Source organism: Glycine max, chromosome 6, assembly GCF_000004515.6.
Source record: "Glycine max cultivar Williams 82 chromosome 6, Glycine_max_v4.0, whole genome shotgun sequence".
Lineage (NCBI taxonomy): Eukaryota > Viridiplantae > Streptophyta > Magnoliopsida > Fabales > Fabaceae > Glycine > Glycine max.
The window spans coordinates 32,343,180-32,365,638 of record NC_038242.2 but is presented as its reverse complement, the minus strand read 5'-3'; the positions used below and the strand labels follow the sequence as shown (position 1 = coordinate 32,365,638).

The 22,459-nt window shown below is 30.1% G+C and overlaps 1 protein-coding gene across 1 annotated transcript; it reads right to left on the bottom strand.

Annotated features, from left to right (window-relative positions):
- Positions 1 to 951: 951 nt before the first annotated feature.
- On the bottom strand, positions 952 to 15,540 carry LOC100817368 (probable LRR receptor-like serine/threonine-protein kinase At1g53430). The gene is made up of 24 exons (XM_006582054.4): positions 15,217 to 15,540; positions 9,463 to 9,643; positions 8,530 to 8,601; positions 7,749 to 7,817; positions 7,421 to 7,492; positions 7,256 to 7,327; positions 7,037 to 7,108; positions 6,760 to 6,831; positions 6,295 to 6,366; positions 6,113 to 6,187; positions 5,954 to 6,025; positions 5,163 to 5,234; positions 4,979 to 5,044; positions 4,736 to 4,795; positions 4,612 to 4,656; positions 4,479 to 4,525; positions 3,891 to 4,261; positions 3,561 to 3,756; positions 3,348 to 3,485; positions 2,915 to 3,027; positions 2,587 to 2,797; positions 2,238 to 2,475; positions 1,807 to 1,957; positions 952 to 1,500 (listed from the first exon to the last, which is right to left on the bottom strand). Exons 1-24 carry the CDS (start codon positions 15,320 to 15,322, stop codon positions 1,105 to 1,107), a joined length of 3,039 nt encoding a protein of 1,012 aa, XP_006582117.1. The 5' UTR covers positions 15,323 to 15,540; the 3' UTR covers positions 952 to 1,104.
- Between the last annotated feature and the right edge of the window lie 6,919 nt (positions 15,541 to 22,459).

Here is a 22,459-nt window from a genome sequence, read left to right as displayed (position 1 = left end):
GTGTTATTTTCTCTTGAGGATCAAGCACAATTCTCTTTAAGGTTCTGTTATTACTATTAAATTCTGATAATTTTTTCCTCTTCACCAATTACTCTGTATTTGTTGTTATTAATTCATGCATGCTTAGTGCTTGATTAATTGTCTCTGCGCTTAATTTACGTTCATGCTTAATGATCATTTATGATTAATTGGTGTATGTGTTGTTTAATCACATAATGAATGCCTTATGTTAAATTTCGCTTAGTAATTTAATTTAGGGTTGGATTAAGTGGTTGAAGTGATAAAGGATAAACTCTTATAACCTAGGATAAGAGACTTGCTTGTGAATCAAGGGGAAGCAACGTGTTTTAATTCTGATATTTTCTAATTCACATCTATTCGCTGTTTAATTTACAAAAGCAAACAACCCCCTCCCCCCCCCCCCCCCCCTCCAATTCGTTACTATTTTCCTACTATCTATTATGAACGTTTGGTTGACCATTGCTCGTTGGGAGATGACCTAGGATCACTTCTTAGATACTTCATTTTTAATGTTTAATTGATTCGGGTACGGCCTCGATCAAACTCTCTCTTTTATCAAGTCACTGGAAGACCATTTTTGTCTTGATTAAACATTTGTGTTATCCTAAGTGGACAACTTGCCACATATATTCATCACTATCTATATCTGCTTTAATATTACAAAAGTTTATATCTTTAATATACACACTATTCAACCCTCTCCCCCTAGTATGTTTATTGTTATTTCAACTTCATGCCATGGTTCAATGCCTTTAGCTTTCTAAAAGCTTGTACATTAGAAAAATAATAGCAACATAATCATTAACACAATTTCTAACAAGCTATTGATGACTGAAATTTAATTAAACTGGTGAAATCATGTGGATTCAACTCTCCTTCTAACTAGCCTCACATGATTTAGCAAGTTTTAATAAAGATTTCAAAAGAATGTGTTGAAAACGTGTTAAAGAGTATGTTATTAGATAATTATATTGTACATGCTATCATTCTGTGCTATTAATTTATCTCCTTCAATAAAGAACTGAAATTTAACGTGAGTAGGACTCTTCAATTTTTTTAATAAAGTCACACATCAAGTGAGTCTTAAATAAGTTTACTGCTTGAAGAATAATCATCACCACTTGGAAGAGATATGGAGGAGTCAACCCACGGTCCATCTTCTGATTTGTGTCTTTGCTTCATACTTTCTTGTGAGTATGCGGAAGAAACAAGAGTTTGGCTGTCTTGTGATAGCAATTCAAAGGCTTTAAATCTTACATCTTGGTTGCTCTCACTGCGCCTGATTATCGGCGCTTGGATTGGAATTTTTCCTTCAAGCATGCTCACTACAGATGACATGGTTGGTCTAAGAGTGGGAGATGGATTGGTGCATAAGAGTGCCAAACTCAGCATTCTCATGGCCTCCTCTGGGGAGTATTTTGAACCAAGACTTGGATCCACCAATTCCAGAAGGTTTCCTTGCTCTTGGAGAACATATGCCTATGTAGAAAATAGAAATTTAACCAAACCATAAATGTAATAGAAACACAAGATCAATTGTAAAAGAAAAAGAAAAAAAAAAGAAGCAAAGAGTAATTTATCCTTTAATAAATATAATTTTTCTAATCTCTCATTTTGTTATTCTATATTTCAGTGATTTTGAAAATGAGCTTTTGTTGGCAGAGATATATTTGGCATATGCTTAGCCATATAGAAATGGGATAAGACTCAGATAAACATGGCAAAAATATTGAATGCAAATGCTCCCACACATTATCATCACAAAACCACAAGAGTTCAACTTACCCAATCTAGAAGATATACAAACTCCTCCTTTGGCCTGTATTTTGTGTTGCTTTTTCCACTCACAATCTCTAAAGCTACAACTCCAAAGCTATATACATCTGCTTTATCAGTCAAATAACCCCGCATAGCATATTCTGGAGCCATGTAACCACTATTAAGACATGTAGTAACCAATAGTCAGTAATTTCACAAAACAATGAAACATGCGTATTCCTAGGATTATTTAATTTATTATTACTACATGTAGGAGACAAATTGTGGACAGCAATGCAAGCCAATTTTTTAAGCTAATAAAATTAATAATGAAATACTACTATCAACTAAGTATGAACCTTGTCTTGGACTCTTGGTTTTTTATGCTACTTATAAAATATCATCTATTTATGATCTAAATCATGGGTTCAAGTCAATGGATGTATCACAGTACTAACATTGTTCCGGCTATACGTGTACTGATATGAGTATTCTCTTCTTCATCAAGCTTAGCTAAGCCAAAGTCAGAGATCTTGGCATTCAGATCCTTGTCAAGTAAGACATTGGTTGCCTTAATGTCCCTGTGTACTATTTTCAACCTTGACTCCTCATGAAGATAAGCCAATCCCCTTGCTATCCCCACACAGATCTTCATTCTTGTGGGCCAATACAAGTGCAGCTTCTGTTCATGTTCACCTACGGGAAATGCGGGGGGAAAGGAAATAAGCTTTTTCTGTTATATATTGATTTTGAAGCAGAAACATACACACACAAACACAAGGTATATGTTGCCCGTAAAGCATTTACCGAAAAGTGCACGAGCAAGACTGTTGTTCTCCATGTATTCATATATAAGTAGCAACTGGTTTCCTTCAATGCAACAGCCATAAAGCTTCACCAGATTTGGATGCTGCAAAGCAGATATCATTCCAATTTCATTGACAAATTCACGGTTCCCTTGCTTTGATTTTGAGGAGAGCTGCTTAACAGCAATCACATCACCATCTGACAACACACCCTGTGATTAAACCATGGCATCGGCATTATGTTTTTATAAAATTATTGTGGGATAACTAGCATACCCAGATGCTTTGAAATCATATTCTGATTATATCTGATGATTAAGTTAGTTTACCTTGTATACAGGCCCAAATCCTCCTTCACCTATCTTATTTGCAGGGTCAAAGTTATTAGTAGCTGCTTTAATTTGTCTTAAGCTGAAATAACCCGTTTTCAATTCTAGAAGTTCTGCAGCAGGGAAGATTTGTAAATAAAATCAATATTCAAATATAAAATTAGCAAATAAGAAGGGGTGGGGGGAGGAGGAAGGAGACACAAAAAAAAAGAGAAAAAATAGAAAATCCAATGAATATCTGCAACAATAATGAACCTATATCCACATTTTCTTTTAAATTTGTCATCATTTTGGAACTTCATAGTAAATTTAATGTCTTAAAATAATATATATGGATAAATCATACACTGTAAATGTATATTCTTTTAGTAACAAAAGGAAATTTACAAGAGCAGCAACTAAGCACTTTTATTTTGGATTTCAGTCTTACTACCTTTATCTGTTGTATCTTTCTTACAAATGAAACCCATCTTCCAGAGGAGAATCAGTATCAATATGACAAGCCCACAAGATGCAGCAACAATTCCAACAATGAATCCAGTAGACATCCCTTTTGAAGGATTCTCAAAGTCTAGAACAAAGAAGAAATGCTTATAGAACATGAAATAACATGGTAGTTGAAAGAAAAAATAATAATAACACTTACTTGGTATCATCTCAATAGCAGATATAAGAGGTCCATATACACCTCTATCAGGAATGGCAGTAGTTCCTTTTCCTGCCCAGTATAAGTGGATTTCCAAGGTTCCATCATCAACATCAACATCAAATTCCTTAGTGATATTCTTTCCAACTCCACCAGCTTCTTCCATAATATTAAAATCTTTCAAATATCTAAAACCCTGTAAAGAAGCAACATTGAAAATTATCTTCAGTTCTGAACTTCTGTTTTATTCAAATACCAGATACGAAATTTGATAAAAATGTAAGAATGGATCACAAACAAAGTAACAAAATAGTTTATGCCAACACTCACTTGAACTGAAACGTCAAATATGCGCCTTCCTAGACTTCTAAAAGTCTGGTCATTAGAAAACATAATCTCAGCAAAATGGAGCTTCACTTTATAATTGCCCTTTGGCAGACAAAGGCCATAGTAGTTAAGCGACAGAGGGGAAAGGCGGGCATTTTGGTAGTAATCTGGACCAGTAATATTCAAAGAAAATGTATTTGTTGCTATAAAACCAGCATCAGCCTTTCCCATATATACTCCTGTGCTGCTATAAGCCCATTGTCCTTCATTTCTAAGATCAAAGTTTGAAATTCCATCTAGCTCGAGGTCACCTACGTAGTCATTGCCTTCAAACTCCCCCTCTTTTCCTCCACAGTTTATGAACAATGACTTATCTGCAAAGACAGTGAAAATCTCAGAAGTTACTCCTAGAAAAAGCAATCACACAGCTTTATTCAGAACATTATTCACAATTATAATAGTGAGAGATCAAATTTGCAAAAATAATAAAAAATAAAAATAAGGGGGGACCAAATTTGAGAAATAACAATAGTCAGGAGACCAAAAGTGCAATTGGCCAAACATTTTTATTTACTAAGTGTCAACACTCACATTGGGGTTTTTCTGCACAAGGAAGGTTCCTCTTCAAACAAAATGTTCTTCAAAATGAATATAGTTAGTTTCTAGTTTCTACAGATATGATCCAGTGGTGATAAATCAAGTGGAAAATAATCTATAAACTTACGAGGCCGAAGTTACTGCTGAAGAAGAATGGCTTGAAGCCAAGTTCCTGTTCAGTTATTGTAAAAGGTTAGTATTGACATAGCTGAAAGAAATGCCTATGTATTGCTAGACAAAGAGAACCTTACACATCCAAGGGCTGACAGGTAGTGGCAGAAGAACTTGTAAAATTGTTGTAAGATAGATCTCTGAAAGTGAACATATGGTAAGATTTAATTTAATTTTTTATATTAAATTACTAATCAAGAATTGTCACGAGAAAGAACTGGAAGAACTAGTATCATTATATCAATAATATAGTATGTGGTGTAATTCTGTAAAGGTTCAAAATTATGCAATTAGAGAAAACGCAATGAAGAAAATATGCTAACATATGCTTCTTGAAGCTCAGTATCCATTCCTGAATTGGTCCACTCAGAGAATTATTTGTCAGAAACCTGCATCAAATCAATAAATAAGAAGAAACCAATTATATGTGTGTGTGTGTGTGTGTGTGTGAGGAGAGAGAGATCTTTTTGGCTAAACTTCTGGTCAGAAAATGGAATGTTCACTTACAAGTAGTCTAGGTTATCCAATCCCTGTATTGGATCTGGGACTGGACCAGTCAACATGTTGAAGCTTAGGTCTCTGCAAGAAAAACGAGATAGTTATAATGAAGAAGTAATGAATCGCATGAGTCATGGACATATACCTGATACATCAAATCCTAAGAACAAAATTTTGGGAATCTTTTCAAGCTTCTATTTTGAAACTATAGTCATTTTCATTGTCATGTGAAAACACATACACACAGCATAACAATATTATGGAAATTATTTTCCAGAAATTACTCCTACCAAAAGGATTAGTACCAGCTTATTGATCATACAAAAACCTATGTTCCAAATCACCCAAAATAAAGGATGGACTATCTTTTTTTTTCTAATGAAAGTTGTTGAGAATCACGAATTTAATGTATAATGATATGATAGGATATGATATCTGATTTAGAGGAAACTGAATATCCTCTAATTATGTATAACCAATACTACCTGTCTATATAAACAAGCATCTGTTGTGTATTCTAACACACTGTTTTAGTCTACTATCCCTCTATATTTTATACTATTTTACAAAAGTAAACCCTTTGAAACAAATTAGGAGCAGAAAAAAAAAACAAGAGATTAACAATACAAAATGGAGTGCCTCTTCAAACATTTAGAACTAATATTAAACAAACAATTTTAAGTTGGAGGAGTGCACACTTAAAATGATTGGAGTGAATAAATGAGGAGGAAACCTTAAATGATTGACAAAATGATGCAAAAAAGAAAACATGAGCTGAATACCCTATTGATGCAACTTACAAAGTAGTCAAGTTTGCCATTTCTCCGATGTAATCGGGAATAGAACCCGTGATTAAGCAATTTCTCAATACCCTGAGTCAGAGAAATATACCACTACACAGTAAGCCCAAATGAATCTTATAGTTCTTCATAAAAGTAGTTGATGATGTTTCAACTCACAGTCGTTTCAATTTTTTCAAATTCTTCAGATCAGGAAATGTCATACTTGGTCCACCATTCAAATCAGTTATTCTCCTGATACAGAAATGTTCATCAATAAAAAGAAAATGTTCCATAAAGATAGCACAATATGCACAGAGAAAATGCACCAATTCAGGAATATTCTAGAAAGAAGTACTCACAACTCAGTCAAAAGTTTCAACTGAGATATAGTGGGTGGAATTGGGCCTTCCATATTTGTTCCCTGCAAATCCCTATCAAAAACAAAATTTAATCAGGAAAACTAAATAGAAAGAAAGGTAACAAGGAAGCAAACGGTAATAGTCTCATGTGGCATCCATTTCTTACATGTACTTTATGGACACTTTGAATACTCTTAATTGCTTTATTGTTTACACATAGTTTTTATTTTCTTTCATTTTTTTTAAACCTTAATACCAATATAGATGAGAATACCATAATATTCTGACTTACCTAGTTTTAACTGACTTAACTAACATCAACTATATATCTCAAAAAAAAAAATCTAACACCAACTATACTAATGTAACATATTTTAGTCTTACATTAAGCATGATATAAAATATAAAGTTTGTTTTCCTCTAAAACAAGAAAAAAGTCATGGATGGCTCTAAATGTATACTCACAGTCTTTCAAGATTGGTCCAGTTTCCAATGAAACTGGGTATTGGTCCGGATAAACTGCTTCCATCTATCCTACTGCAGAAAATGCAATGAATAATTTTAGAATTTAACATATACAAAATAAAAAGAGGAAAATGTTTCACACACTCTCAAATGATGATTTATGATTGAATAACTGTGTAAAACTATTTTCTACTCTCAGTGCATAGGTATTAAACTCAAATAAAAAATAAAATAAAAAAAACTAAAAGGAACACTTGTATCAGTTTATGTCACTCACAACTCAGTGAGATTCTTTAGTTTGCTATATGTTTCTGGTATGGTCCCTGTAAAATTATTTGCAGAAAGAAGCCTGCAAATTTGTATAAAATAATCAGAAACATTAACCTTGTCCAAAATCAAATTTGTAGGTAGCTTATAGACATCGATACAGAAAAATGACTGATTAAAATCAATAATATATATTAAATGAAAAGGGACTGGAAAGATAGATTCTTACAGTCTCTTCAACTTGCTCAAATTTCCAAGACTAGGAGGAAATAGTCCTTTAAGTTGATTACATTCTAAGACCCTATAAATATGAATACCAATATCATCATCATTCAAGTATTCAAACCCTAATATCAACCATTTTTCAACTTGCTCAAATTTCTCCAGTACTTACAGTTCCTCCAAACTAGCAATATCACCAATTTCTGTGGGAATTGGACCACTTAGTCGGTTTCCCAGAAGGGACCTGAACCACAGTAACAGTTGTACATTGATCATTTCAAATAAGAAAACATGGAAAATAATGAAAGCCACTTATGCAAAATTAAGAGAACTTTTACACCTCAGAACGTTTCTGAGCTAAGAAATTGTTAGATCTAAAATCATTTGTGTGACTGCTTAGACTTTTAGGAGAAAGTGTCAATAGCAATTAAAACAAAATCAAATGCATGCCTCATTGTAAGAGCTAGACAAAAAGACAAGAAAGATAATGGAAGACTTACAAAATGACCAGAGAGTTGGGAGGAAAATTTGTTGGAAGTGAGCCATTGAGATAGTTGCGAGTGAGATCACTGCACAAGGTATAAAAGTTCTAATAGTTAATTTTTCACATTCACATAAGCAAATATAACAGGTCTAAAATTAATGCATACAAATGTTAAAATAATATCATAACTATACAATCCTACTATTACAACTTTATATTTTCACACATGATTTAGCAAAAGAAAAAGTTTAAGAACCATTCAAAGTCACAGGAAGCAATGTGTCCAATATTGCAAGCACAGTTTTGACTTGTGTGACTACAACTTATGAAGCACAGATACCTCTCTTATTCGAAGTGTCACCATGTCTGACACATTTCCGACACGACACACCGGAACACTTGTTTGACACTTATTAGATGCTTGATTCAAAAATTACTTCTTTTGTTGGCGTGAACACTTATGTGGTTACCTTTACACAACTAATACACTTAAAAAAACATAGAAGGTTGGTTTAAAAAGATGAATATACCATTAATTTAGATATTTTATTATATGTTACTTATATTTCATTTAATTAATTAGAATGTTTGCTTGTATGTGTATGTGATGTCTCCGTGTCCTATATTCTAAACATTAACCGTGTCAAAGTGTCTCTCTCGTGTCAGAGTCCATGTTTCATAGACTACAACAGTAATGTTATATAGCTTGATAGCTATAATCAACATTTGATATGACAGTGACAACATTTATGGCCACACACGAGAAGAGATAAAGGAAAAAAATTACAATCACTTACAGTTCTTTCAGGTGTGTGAGATTTCCAAATTCACTGGGGAGAACTCCTGATATATTTTGATCCTTGAGAATGCTATCATCGCCAAACTATGGTATTAGTATCTCATAAAGAAAAGTAGATAAATAATTCAAAGAGATGACATTTAAATGAGTTTAATTAATGAGATCGAAGAATATGTGAACGTTAGGAAATGTTAAGCCTGAGTTTATATGAACTTCTCATGTAAAAAGCAGTTTCGTTAAGCATTTAAAAATGACTCATTACTTTTTCATAATCATCTTTTTTGGGATTAGCATGTTATGGATGTTAAGTAGCATATGGTTTGCCGATAAATAATATTTATCAAAACTTAAGTGATTACCATCATTAATGGAGTCTCACCTCTCAATCATCTATTTTCATCTAAAAAACATGAATCTAAGACCTTCTTCGAGATTATTTCACTCAAACCAATAATATGTTAATTTTTATAATGTTTTTTTAGCTTATTTTAATAAATTTCATAATAAACCATATTAAAATAAACTAAGATCTATTCTCTCAAAAAAAAAAATTAAGATTATAAGATTAATTTTATTGAATAAGCAATCATGTAAACTACTTACTTAAATGCTTCACTAAAAAAAATGCTTTACCTTTGGCATTTTTTCTAGAATTCTGATTATCATAAATCCCACTTTCTCACAACTCATTTTCATTTTATTTTTCTCTCAATCTCTATATTTTTCATCATACCACATATCACACAACTATCACTTTTCTCTGTACCTTTTATTTCTTCTCTTTATCTCTCTCTCTCCTCCATCCACCCCAAAATGGGGTGGACATTTATCATTTTTCCTTTTTCTATGTTTTCAACAGTTTGATTTCAAGAAAATATTATTGGCAAAGTTCATAATTGAAACCGTACAAAATACGTAGAAGAAGACGTACATCTTATCAACATGGCAAACTGAGTTATTTTGGAAAGTGCAATTGCATGTGACATTCCTTACGATGTCACCGTTGTTTTTATTAATTGTGCCATTGAAGCCTCCAACCTCTATGCAGGAACGTTCTGTGACATTCCAATTCACGTTCTCTAGTTTATCCGATATTGCTTGCAGTGCTTTCACTGCAACACAATACAAAATCAATCCCCTTTAGCCACTTATAAATTGTTTTTATAAAGGCATAAAGATAAAATAACTAAAACTCAAATTTAAACTATAGGTCTATCAATAAAACTTATTCATCAATATTTTTTATAAAGGAAAAAAGTCGTATATATTAAAAAAATCAACATATAACTTTTTAATTTTAAAATAATAAAATTATTTTAAAATTTAGTCTCACTTACGTCGTTGGATCATTCCTAATTACTTGCATTTTTCTAAGAATTAGTTAAACCTTAAAAAAATAAACTCCAATTTATTTTCCTACACAATCACTCTGATTCTCTCAAGTACACATTCATTAAGTATCATAATAATACTTTCTAACACATTTTTTAACAAATTTTTATTAAAATTATGAGAAGTTTCTTAAATAAGACATAAGATTCACAAATTTTTATGATTTTTGATAAATTTTAATTAATAAGATGGAATGTGTTTAAAGAAGGTTAAATTATAATTCTGATTCCTATTTTTTTTTTTTACCATCATAATTCTGATTCCTGTAATTTTAAATCTGTAATTTTAGTCTCTTATTTTTAAATCAAGATATTTAGTCCTCCTATTTTTTAAAATAAGTAATTTTAATTCTCATCAAAAGTCAAATGTTAACTTTAACTTGGCATATTAATGCTCACAAGCTCATGTGGGTCACTGATATGATGTTTATGTGAAAACAATAAACCAGTAAGATATTTGTTTTTTTTTTTTTAAGTATGTTAACATTTTTTTATATATCATTAGTCAATAATTATTAATTTGTATTCAAATTATCAAAATTTATAAATTAAAAAATATTAAATATATAAACCTTTTTAATTTTATTTTGTATATTTTTATTTTGAATAGTTAACATATTTTATTTTTATTTTATCAATTTATAACTAAATATCATAAATTAATATGTAAATTATTTACATATTTTTTTAATTTATTTTAATATATCAATTATTTTTATTCTAATTATTTATGTAAAATTATTCATAAAAAAGGTAATAAAGTACTTGTTTTGTATAGTTAACTATGTTAACATTATTTTCTATGTATTATTAGTTAAGAGTTATTATTTTTTAAAATTATCAAAATTTAAAAGTATCTAATATATAACTTTTTAATTTTACGTAAATAATCAGAGTAAAAATAATCTGTATATTAAAATTAATTTAAAAAAATTATGTGATTTATTTACATATCAATTTAAGAAATTTAATTATAAATTGATAATAAAAATTAAAATATTCAAAATAAAAACATATAAAATGATATAAAATAGAATTAAAAATATTTATATATTAAATATTTTTTAATTTATAAATTTTCATAATTTAAAAAATGATTAATATCTCTTGATTTTTATCCACAGAAAATAATTTTAATATAATTAACTAAACAAACAAATATTTTAGTTGTTTATTAATTTATCAATGAATAAAAAATTATAAATTCAATTCTTATCTAAATATTTTTTATATTAATTTCAAAAATAAAGAAATTAAAATTATAAATTTAAAATTATAAGAGGAAGAAAATTATAATTTAACCTAAAAAAAATTATAAGAGTGTGTTCAAGACATTTTTCTTATTTTGATCTCATGCTTGTTAGTGATAAGTTTTCTTCAATTATTCTTTCTACACTAAGGTCAAAGACTCGAAATGTTATATCATGATTAACAAAAGTTGACCGCTGTAAAATTATTTTCTTACGTAGCCATAAACGATTGAAGTGTACAACTAAACAAGTATATCTTACTCGTGACAGATCAAACGTTAATCTAAACATTATTTTTCACGAAATCATTAATATAATTCTAAATTGCTAACATTGTCTTTTTTGGTAAATTCTAGATATTGACCAGTCCTATTTCAACGATCTCACGCTGAAAACTTGCAACTCTGATGGTCAAAAGCTTGGCAGGTCTTGTAATTTCTCAAAACTTTTAAATGTTTTTATTATTTATAATTTGTAATAATTAAATCCTTATAATTGTTTTCAAATTTTGGTTAGATCTCTGCCTCAACTATATCGTTGAGTTATATAAGGAAAAAAAAGCTTTAGATTTATAGAATTCGATCATAAACTTTAAAGAAAAATATTAAAAAATTTACTTCAACAAATACAGCAACTAACAACATTTTTTTTCTTTGATTTTGAATCAAGTCATGCATGGTGGGTAATAAAATATAAGAAATTCAATTTTCGTTCAAAGATGATGTATGACACTTTTGCCATGTCAAAAAGGACAGGATCATTACTACCGTCCACATGGAGAGATAGCATAGCATATTCAAGGAGTAGTTAACATCGTCCAAAAGTAGTGCCCATGCACTAAGATAAAGAAAAGAGATTAGAATTTAATAAAAAAATATTATGTTATTTTTTTATTAAATTATATAATATAATAAATAATTAAATAATCAATAAAAAATATATAACTTTTTTATTTTTATAAAATTTATATAAAAATTCTCAGCTAAATAAATTTTATTTATTCAGAAAACATCATTAATAGGATTCATGATTTCTATATTTGAAAAACTTCTTTCATTCCCGTGTAATAATATATATGAATAATATTTTCATATATTATTTTACTATATCCCTTATATATATATATATATATATATATATATATATATATATATATATATATATATATATATTTAAATACCTATTTAGCTATTAGTTATAATTATGCAAGCAAATCAATCTCTATTCAAAAAATAATTGTAATATAAAGCCTATATGAAAATATAAATTTGTAAAGTTAAATTTAAATATTAGCTGTTAGAGTTTGGACTTTTAACTATTTTTTTTATCACTCGCTGTACTTCAAAAGAATCCTTACATTTAAAATATTTTAAAAAAATAATCCTTAGGTAAGTTATAAAGCCATTCTGCACATCCTCTAAAAAACACCATTATAAACATAAGTATTTCTTTATAAAATAAATGCTCCTTTAAATATTTACGTTTTAAGTAAAATATCTAATAAATGCTCCTTTAGACATTTATCTTTTATGTAAAATAAATACTTTTTTTATCTTTTTATGTAAATCAATAAATCATCTAATTGGTTCCTTTATTAAAAAAAGACTAATAGGTCTTTACCAAGTGTTGCCGTATATGCTGTTTTCTATGCAGACAAGCATGCAAATAAGCTAGGTTGAATAAGATTTTGTTTAAATAAGTTTAATCTATTTTTAAAAAAATCAAGACATTTGACCGGTTATCTATGATAAGCTTTTTTTTTTTGTCTTGCACTTTTTAAAAGTTTAACTTGACTTGTTAGTTTACTTAAAAACTTATTTTCATATTCAAACTTTTATGCAGGAAAAACCTATTTCTAAATAAACTAATAAGTTAACAGAAGAATGAAGAAAAACTTTACATGAAATAAAATGTACAAACAATAAAAAAATTAAAATAATTTATTTAGTGTCTCTTTCCACTTCTATCATATGTTTTAAGAGTCGAGTCTTTCATAAAGTTCATTAACCTTTGATAAAGTTGTAATAGTCAAGTCTAACTTTTATGGATATGATAAAAGGTACCATCTGACCTTCATTTTTTTTTTTTCTTTTTTGACGATTACAGGCAGACCTTCATAATAACTTATTCAAACTTATTTTTCAATAAAGCCTCTAAACATGATATAAATTTATCTTATAATCAACTTAAGTTTGACTCTATACAACATGCTTGATATTTAAAAAGGTAAAGATATATATATATATATATATACTTTTAATACATAATAAAAAATTCAATACAATAACTATACTAACGAAAAATTCTTATGTATAATTACCTGAATAGGATCGATTTGTTATATCTAAAAGATTTTTTAATAACCTAAAATCTAGTTTTTTAACTAAATAAATTTTAATAAAAACTTTGAACTAATTTATTTCCTAAAAGACTTGGTATGTCCTAGACCTAATATATACTAGGCTAAAAACATATGTTGGGTGGCCTGACCTAATTTTACTCCATATATTTCAGCTGTTTTTTTATTCTTTGTTTTCGGTTTGTGTTACTGACGTTATAATCTGTTTCAAAAATACTTTGAAGTGTCCTAAGTATTTTATTTTTTTATAAAATTAAAAATGAGTTAAAACACTTAATTTAATTAATTTATATTCATGTGAGATGAAAAAGACCAGAAACAAATTTTATCTGTGCAAGGTATGGGCTGCAGCAAATGAAAGCAGAGCTACTCTGCTTTGGCCATTAATAATGTTCAACTGTCTCTACTTCGTAGTTGTTTTTTTTCAATAAATTCTACTCCTAAATATATATATTGTTCCTATTATTTAATATTTTTTTATTTTTACTTGTAAATTTTTTATTTTTTTATTTTTACAAAATATATTTATTTTGTTTTGGTCCTTATAATGTTTTAGATATTATTTTGAAAAAGTAAAAAATGTACTTTGAACTGAAAAAAATATTATCTAAAGTAATTTAAAAATAAAAAATAAAATAAACACATTTTATAAGATTAAAAAAATATGAAAATAAAAATTAAAATAAATTAAAAAATAAAAAATATATTTAAGTGCAATTCACATTTTCAATCAGCAATGTCAGCCTTTGAACTCTCAACAGTGACAACAATAGTAAAAAAGAAAAATTGCTGCTAATCACCAATGACCAAACCCACTTGTATTTTCAAAATTCATGACTAGCACATGTCAATGCAAAATGCTTGTGCAAAATCACTATTTGGTTAAAAACATTCTTTCCAAAGGTCCATAATTATAAAATATCTTCTCAACAAATCAGTCATGATCATAATCTATCCAAGTTCTTATAACCAAACGATATCATATCAGATGAATAATTCAAGCATTGAGTTTATAAACATCGGTCTTATCCAAAAGGTTAAAAAAATAAATCCATAAACACATGAGTGGTCCTCCACTCTTTGTGATTGCGATTTCCAACATCTCACATGGGATGTGTCAATCAATGAGGACCGATTGTTCATAATGTTATTGGATCAGCAAAACATTCCTAAGGGACGATTAACTCAACAAGAAAAACCCCAAATTGAAATTATCTCATAAAAAGGGCAAAGTTTGATATAATGAAGAATCCACCATTAATAGAAGAGACCCAGTAAACCAATTTGAATTCAATTTGAGAATGTAAAGATGCAAAACTCCATTAAAAGATCCATTCCCAACCATCAAAAGTACCCAGATAGGAAAAAAAGTGATGAAAGTTTCATGAACAAACATAGTTCCAGAAACGGAAAGAGTCAACACACCCTAAGTATAAAAAGGGGACAATGATGCAAACATTCAAATTTTTCATAGTTTCTAATTTCTACGTTCATCTATTGCATAAGTGAGAACGGTTAGAAGGGGGGTTAATTAAAAGTTTAAGACCATAAAAGGCAGTTTCTTCTTCTATGCTGAGTTATGAAAAGCAAGTTTCAAAAAAGTTCTTTTGTTGTTCCAATATTAACTACATAACCAAACCAACTAAAACAACAAAATCCAGGGAAAACAAAGTGTGGAAGCGTACCTTCATCTTGCGGTAAGCGTTGAGCATTGGATTCTTCAAACACTTGCAAGCAATTCAAAGCCACAAACCCAAAGATAAGAGCATAGACGAACCGCACCATCATCATGTAGCTATCTCAAAGCTTCAAGATCGTTGCTTTGTTTTGAGACAGAACCGTCCAGTGTAATGACACACTAGAGAAAACAACGAGTTAGTAGGATTTGTCTCTCTGTGGTTGTGTCTATTTGTTTAAGGGATAAAGAGAGGCTTTGAAAGTTGAGAGATAGTTTATCAATGGTATAGTACCATGAGAAAGAATACATGCGAACTTGAATGAGAATAAAAAAAAAAAAAAGTGTAAACTACGTATTATTGGTTTTCAATTTCGGTGACATGACTTGCACAGTCAACACACGGCATTAGTTAGACTTAGACATTTTGATGCTATGATTCCTGTATGCCTGGCAAAGAGGCGGCGCACATCTTTTCCATTTTTTCACTTTTCACCATACTTACGTGAAAGCATATATAAGTATTTTACGTGGGAAAATGTTTGATCTACAACACCCAGAACACTTAAAGAGAAAAGTATATGTTTGATATGATTTATATAGAAATAAAGAAATAAAAAATAAAAAATATTAATAAGATGTTTAAAATAAAAGAATATTTGTGTATTATTTTTGTGTAATGAAAATAGATTTTAAAAAATATTTTTCATGTGTATAGTGTTATAAATTTTTTTTGGATGTTCATATCATTTCTTTTTTTTTTATTATTTATCTTTATTTGTATTTATCTTTTGAAACTCATTAGTTATCTTTTGTATCTATAAATAAGTTACCTCTTAAAAAGGAATTAGGTTATGATTTTGGTAATTAAATAGGTCACCTATAATATTTCTATAATATTTCAAGTGTTATTTGGACCGGTCAACAACTTAATAAAAGTATTAGGTCACTAGGTTAGGAATCAATCTAATGAATTACTAATTGATACACACGAATTAATTCATATTAAAAAATATTAAATAATTCATAACTGGAAATTTTTATACTCAAAAAAATCATGAAAAATAAAAGAAATAACAAGGTATTCATACAAAAAAAAATCACACATAAAGTTTCAAACATGGCATAGACTTCAGTGCAAAAGTAAATTTCTTTGTGTTTGGTGGTCAAAGAAAGATCATCGAGTATGATAAGTATTTTCGGTTCATTTTATTTTGTATATTTTATTTTTTGTCCCAACTTGGCCAATGCTCCCACCTCTCCTTCGACCATTTCATTCTCAATTTCCTTCTTTGAAACCTTCACTCCACCATGACCAAGAAGCAAAAGCTTCAATCTTTTGTCCCCAAATCGTCCAAGTCATATCACAATCACAATCAAACAACCAAAATTCCATACCCTTTCGTGCCTCCTCCTTGTGCATTTTCCATATTTGGATTTTTCAAATTTCACAATGGATATAAGTTACAAAAATATTCCAAAAAAAAAAATAAACAACAACAACTATTCCAAGCACATACAAACACTCAACTCACACCCAGAACAAAAAAAAAGGCAAAAAAATTGAAAACCCTTGCACAACCTGTTTCATCTTCTTCATTAAATCAAATGAAAATAAGACAACCCACAAGGTAAAAATAGTTATTCTAAATTTTATCAAACAGAAATAAGACAACCCACAAGAACTCATTAACCTTGCAATTGGTCACTCCCAAATCACCACCACCAATCTACCACCATCTCATGAACTTTGCACTGCTCCCACTCCTTTAAATCGGAGAGAGTGGGACTCGCCAGAGCCTTCCACCATGGAACTAAGACATTAATATATTGTAGTATATTACTAAAACGTTGAAATTAAGGCGTTACTTCTCTATCCCTCTCGTATGAGTTGTAGTTGCGGATGAGGAAATGGGAAGGAAGGGCCACCGCTAGAAATCAAAGTGAAGAGATCTAAGCATATCTATTCATGGCTTCACCATTGTCTCCCCTTTATTTTGTTTTTGTTGTTTTAGCTCACTAGTGCTAATAATGGTAAAGTATGATGGTTGTATGGTAAAGTATGATGGTTGTAGTGGTGTTGTTGTAAAGGCAAATGATTGTCATCTTTGGTATCAGTAGTGGCGATTCTCAGCCTTCGAAATCCATTCGATTTACAGGACAATGGCACAACAGTCATTCTATATTAAAAAATATTATAAATACAAGAAGTATGTGTAGTAACTTGCTACTTTTTCTTTGTGCGCCATACAAACAAAAAATATTTGTCTGTCATAACCTACCCTTTCAAACATAATAATTTGCAAACAACTACAATAGGTCAATAACAAATAATGTATTTGTGCCCAAGGAGTCAAAGTGATATCATCAAATTTAGGCATGAAATAAGAACTTTCCCCAACATTGCTTTCATTTTGGTTCACATCATGCATAGAATTTTGTTGTGCTTCATCATCATCCAAATGTAATTCACCTAAGACAATATTAATGTAAAAATATAAGTTACAACAATATCTAGCGGTGTCAAAATAAATAGATTTAGTTATAAACAAAAACATACCAATATCATTTGATGAAATAGGTTGGATGATAATATTAGCAAGGTCATTACGCAATGCATTGATCTCATCATTAGTTAACAATAGTGGTGACTCCTCCAAAATCCAATTAAAGTATTCATGGTCATCAAGAGTTTCAACATAGATAGGATCATAATTTTGCTTCTTCACCTGATTCCTAAGTTTATTAATATGGTCATAAACATGTAATCAACATAAAAAATTCAAACATTATATAAAATAAACATAATTATACTTTCTCTGCAACCTCTAGTTGTAACAAACATAGGCAAGATCATTGAGCTTTTGATGCTCCAACCTATTTCTTTTCTTTGAATGAATGTGCTCAAATACACTAATTTTGCTCACAACCTGAAGAACTACAAGTTTGATTCAAGATACGGATAGCTAGCTTTTGCAAATGTGGTGCACCACATCCATAGTCCATCCACCATTAATCTACAATATTGGATTAGTGAAATAAATAAAGATTATGGATCACAAATAATGAAAAATGTAAACAACTAATGTTACTTGACATCATTGTATTCCTTTCACGCATAACAAATTGTCTTACAAAATCTCCCTTTGCATTTTTGTATAATATCATTTCACTTGACAAATGAGAATTCAACTCAGGATCTCCATGAGAATACTTCTCAAGGACTTCATAAAATGCACTTGTTGTGTTCATATGATTTTCAAATTCTTGATCATTAAAGCAACAACCAGGATTTATGATGAGAATCCTGAAACTGGCCAAATACAGGCTAAAGGCTCAAGTGGAGAAGGACGAAGGCCCAAGTGGAGAAGGACAAAGCCTCCAAGTGGAGAAGGATGAAGGCCCAGAGGCAGAGACACTATCAAGACTATTAATTGTTGCTGAAGGCCCAGATTAATTTGAAGGCCCAAGTTAAATATTTTTTTAGTTATAATTTTTATTTATTGTAATTTTGGCCCAAACTGTTTAGAATGTCCATGTCTATTTTTATCTTTTTTGTTCAGATACACTATAAGTATTGGTTTTTGTTTTCAATAAAAGAAATTTTGGCATTTGATAAAATTTGGTGAGAGCTTATCTCTGGGTTCCTTATTGAACCAATCTCAGACTTATCAAGATAATCCTTGTGGCGTCTATCCTGACTTATCTTCCTTCACTGGAAGTGACATCATCCAAAACTCCATAGCTTGTATCAAACGATCCACTCCTAGTCAGGTTCGCATCAATTTAACCAATAACTAACCACAAGAAGATCTCTACAAAGATGTGAATCCCAATAGTGATCTAAGATTGCCAAGTAAGGCTCCACTTTCTTCTTATTTCTTTGACACCTTTATGCAGGGAGAACAAGGTGTAGAACATGCACTACTAGAAGATGCATGTTCTACATCGGTCAAAATCGCGCTTCAACAACGGTGCTTGACCGTTTGTGATTATAATGATGTTGAAACTTAAAAATTTCAACAACAGTCCATAAGCGAACGTTGTAGTAAGCTGTTTTTTTTTTCTAAATCGGTGTTATACTAATGACTGATGTAGAAACCTTGGTTCTGCTCTTTGAAGGCGGATTTTCTACATCGTTTTTAAATTAAGCAACGATGTTGATCTCTTATTTTCTACGCAACGATGTTGATCTCTTATTTTCTACTTCGTTTTTAAATTAAGCAACGATGTAGTAAGTTGTGCTTTTTACATCGTTTTACAGAAAGCAATGATGTTGAATATGGGAACTTCTACATCAGTGGTGACGTAGGCACTGATGTAGTAAGTTGCGCTTTCTACATCATTTTCCAGAAAGCAACGATGTTGAATATGGGAACTTCTACAACAGTGGTGACGTAGGCACTAATGTAGTATGTTGCGCTTTCTACATCGTTTTACAGAAAGCAACGATGTTGAATATAAGAACTTCTACATCGGTGGTGACATAGGCACCGATGTAAAAACATATTTAACCTGCATAATAATTTAAGGTTAATTAAAATAAATAATTTATAATGATAAAATTATCTATAAATAAAACATACTGTTTATAGTGATAAATATGACTATAAATAATTGATATAAGATATTAAAAAAACTTATTGTTTATAAATATGACTATAGTCATATTTGCTAGGTATAAAACATAAATAGCTATAAAACAATAAGAATACAATCCCCACTTATGCTCAGACTTGAAAGAAATAGCAAAAATAGAAGATATAACTATTAATCTGATAAAAAAAGATAAAGCTATTAATTCAGATGACTTTACAAGCTAGAATAAGACTATTGAAGATGCTAAAAAATACCTTTCCAAGATTAGGTGCCATTCCAGGAGTTGTGAAGCATTTGTCAACTTTGAGCTTATTTTTACCACCTATGAGTGTATAAAGCTATATTAGATATGGATAATGTAGTTTATAAAATTTAATATTGTTGGGAGGAAAAATTATAGTTGCTAAGGCACCAAAGACATATTTAAAATTACAAAAAGTCCTTAAGCACGATGCCAGCCTTTTTCTTATCTCATGTTTATAATTTTTTGTTGTTAAAATAATAAAAAGTATTTAATTAGAATGTAATATTCAATATTTTAAAATTTTAAAAATACTACTTATCTTTAAATATTTGTTCTAAAAAATATTATGTATGTCATGTAATGTAATGTCTGATGCACATATGAATTGGGACTTTCACAAAACACTTCATTACCAACCAAAGAACCCGACATAAATGACATTGTAGTATAAGCAGAAGATTAGAGGGAATCACTTACCACTTTCACATACCTCACACAGATTCCATTGTTTTTGTATCCTCAGTCATTGGTAATGATAGTTTACATGACCGACCTTGATGACATGAACAACATAAAAGACACCACTGATTAAAAGAATCTAATTAAAGATTCAACATGAATAAACTATCTTTTCCCTTAACCAATTTAACACTTTATTGGCATATAGCTACATACACCGAACAGATCATGCAAAATCCTTGTTGAGTTTAATTTCTATATACTGTTGATGTAACCTTTCACTTTTCATAATCAATATGTATATGCCATGGATGATATATGATATATTGAAAGAAAAATATGAAAACTGTAGCATATACTAACCCCAAAACAGAAATTCTGGTAACTGGCATCAAAGACAAAAGAATTCTCTGCCTTCCCGAAATTCATCTCAGAGGAATTGCGTTTATTTGAACTAGAAATTTCACTATAAGTCATGTAAGCAAATGAAGTTGAGGAATCAGAAGAAGCAAGAGAAGGGCCTCCATCCAATCCAATATCCGCTTGAAACATGTCTTCAAAAAGCTTTTGCAACTCCTCAAAGCTCTCCTCTCCATTTTCCTATTATTTTACACATAAATTTATCAATTGTCTATGCCCCCAATAAACTCTTTTAACAAACTGTTTAGCAGAATATCAGACCTAGGATGTTCCTTTCAAAACTAGCAAACTGTATGGAATTCTAAGACCTATAGTTACAAATATTCCTAGAAGAATATGTGAAGAGTTAATTTTAATCAACCAATATGGAAAGCACGTTGTTATTCAAAGTTTTTGTTGGTTTGGCATGGTATGGTTCAACAAGAAACTTCAATAATAGCCTTCCAACTTTCGTAGCTTTTGGACCAAAAACAAAATAGGTAATTCGGCCCCAAATCTAGAAAGAAAAAGGTGGATTTATAAGTCTTGATCATGGAATGGTCCATTTAGGACAGCAGAAAAACTATAAACTATATACTACACACTTACATAGTATTTGACAAAAGAAAACACTATGTTATGTCTAGCTTTATCCACTAAACTAAAATATATATAAAACAACATTTTAATTGCATAGCTTTATCACCAAACACGCCTCTAACTAGATGACTCACATTTGATTTGGTCTGACTCATCATTGTTAACATTTCGTCCAAGAAGTCCCCCATGCCCTGCAAAAGGAAATTCATTGTATGATTAGGTCATCAAAGTTATTGGATCAAGAGCACTCCTCCCTATGGTGGAAACAAGATCCAATTCCACCCCCCCAACCAAACAGGATTCCATGAATTATTTCCCTCTTTTTGAGTTCTTTAAGCAACATGCCCATGTAAATTTGTACACACAAATTGACTTGACTTATAAGAAAGCTTGTGCGTTTGTGGCAATCCCAATCAATAGAGCCAAGCATTTGTAGGACAGATCGGATTCTTATTAATCCCTAAGAAGATGCCTCTTTTCTCATGAACTAGGGAGAAAAAAAAAACATGGACGGTGCAAAAAATAGAAATGTGACAAGACTGCATGACAAAAATGATAGAATAAATTAAACAAGATTGTGTAAATAGCAAAAGAATTAGAGATAAAGAAGTGCCACAGTGGTGCATTATCCATTCTAATCCCATGGTAATTCAATGAAAATGGTAGAATAAATTAAATAACGAGTTAACACTTAACTGTGAGCCTTGTCCAGAAATAACAATTTCAGAAATGGAATTGTTGATTACATGATAAGAAGTAATGGAATTATTAACCAAAAACTGCAATCACACCTTTTTTAATTTATCTTCCTTGTCAAGTGTCTCTCTACGCTTGTCGTTATCACCTCCCTACAAAGAAAAAATCCAAGTGAGGCTCACATCAAGTATTAGTACAACAAATTTAATACGTAAAACTAAACTAGACTGAAAACAGAGAGTCGTAAGGCTAACCA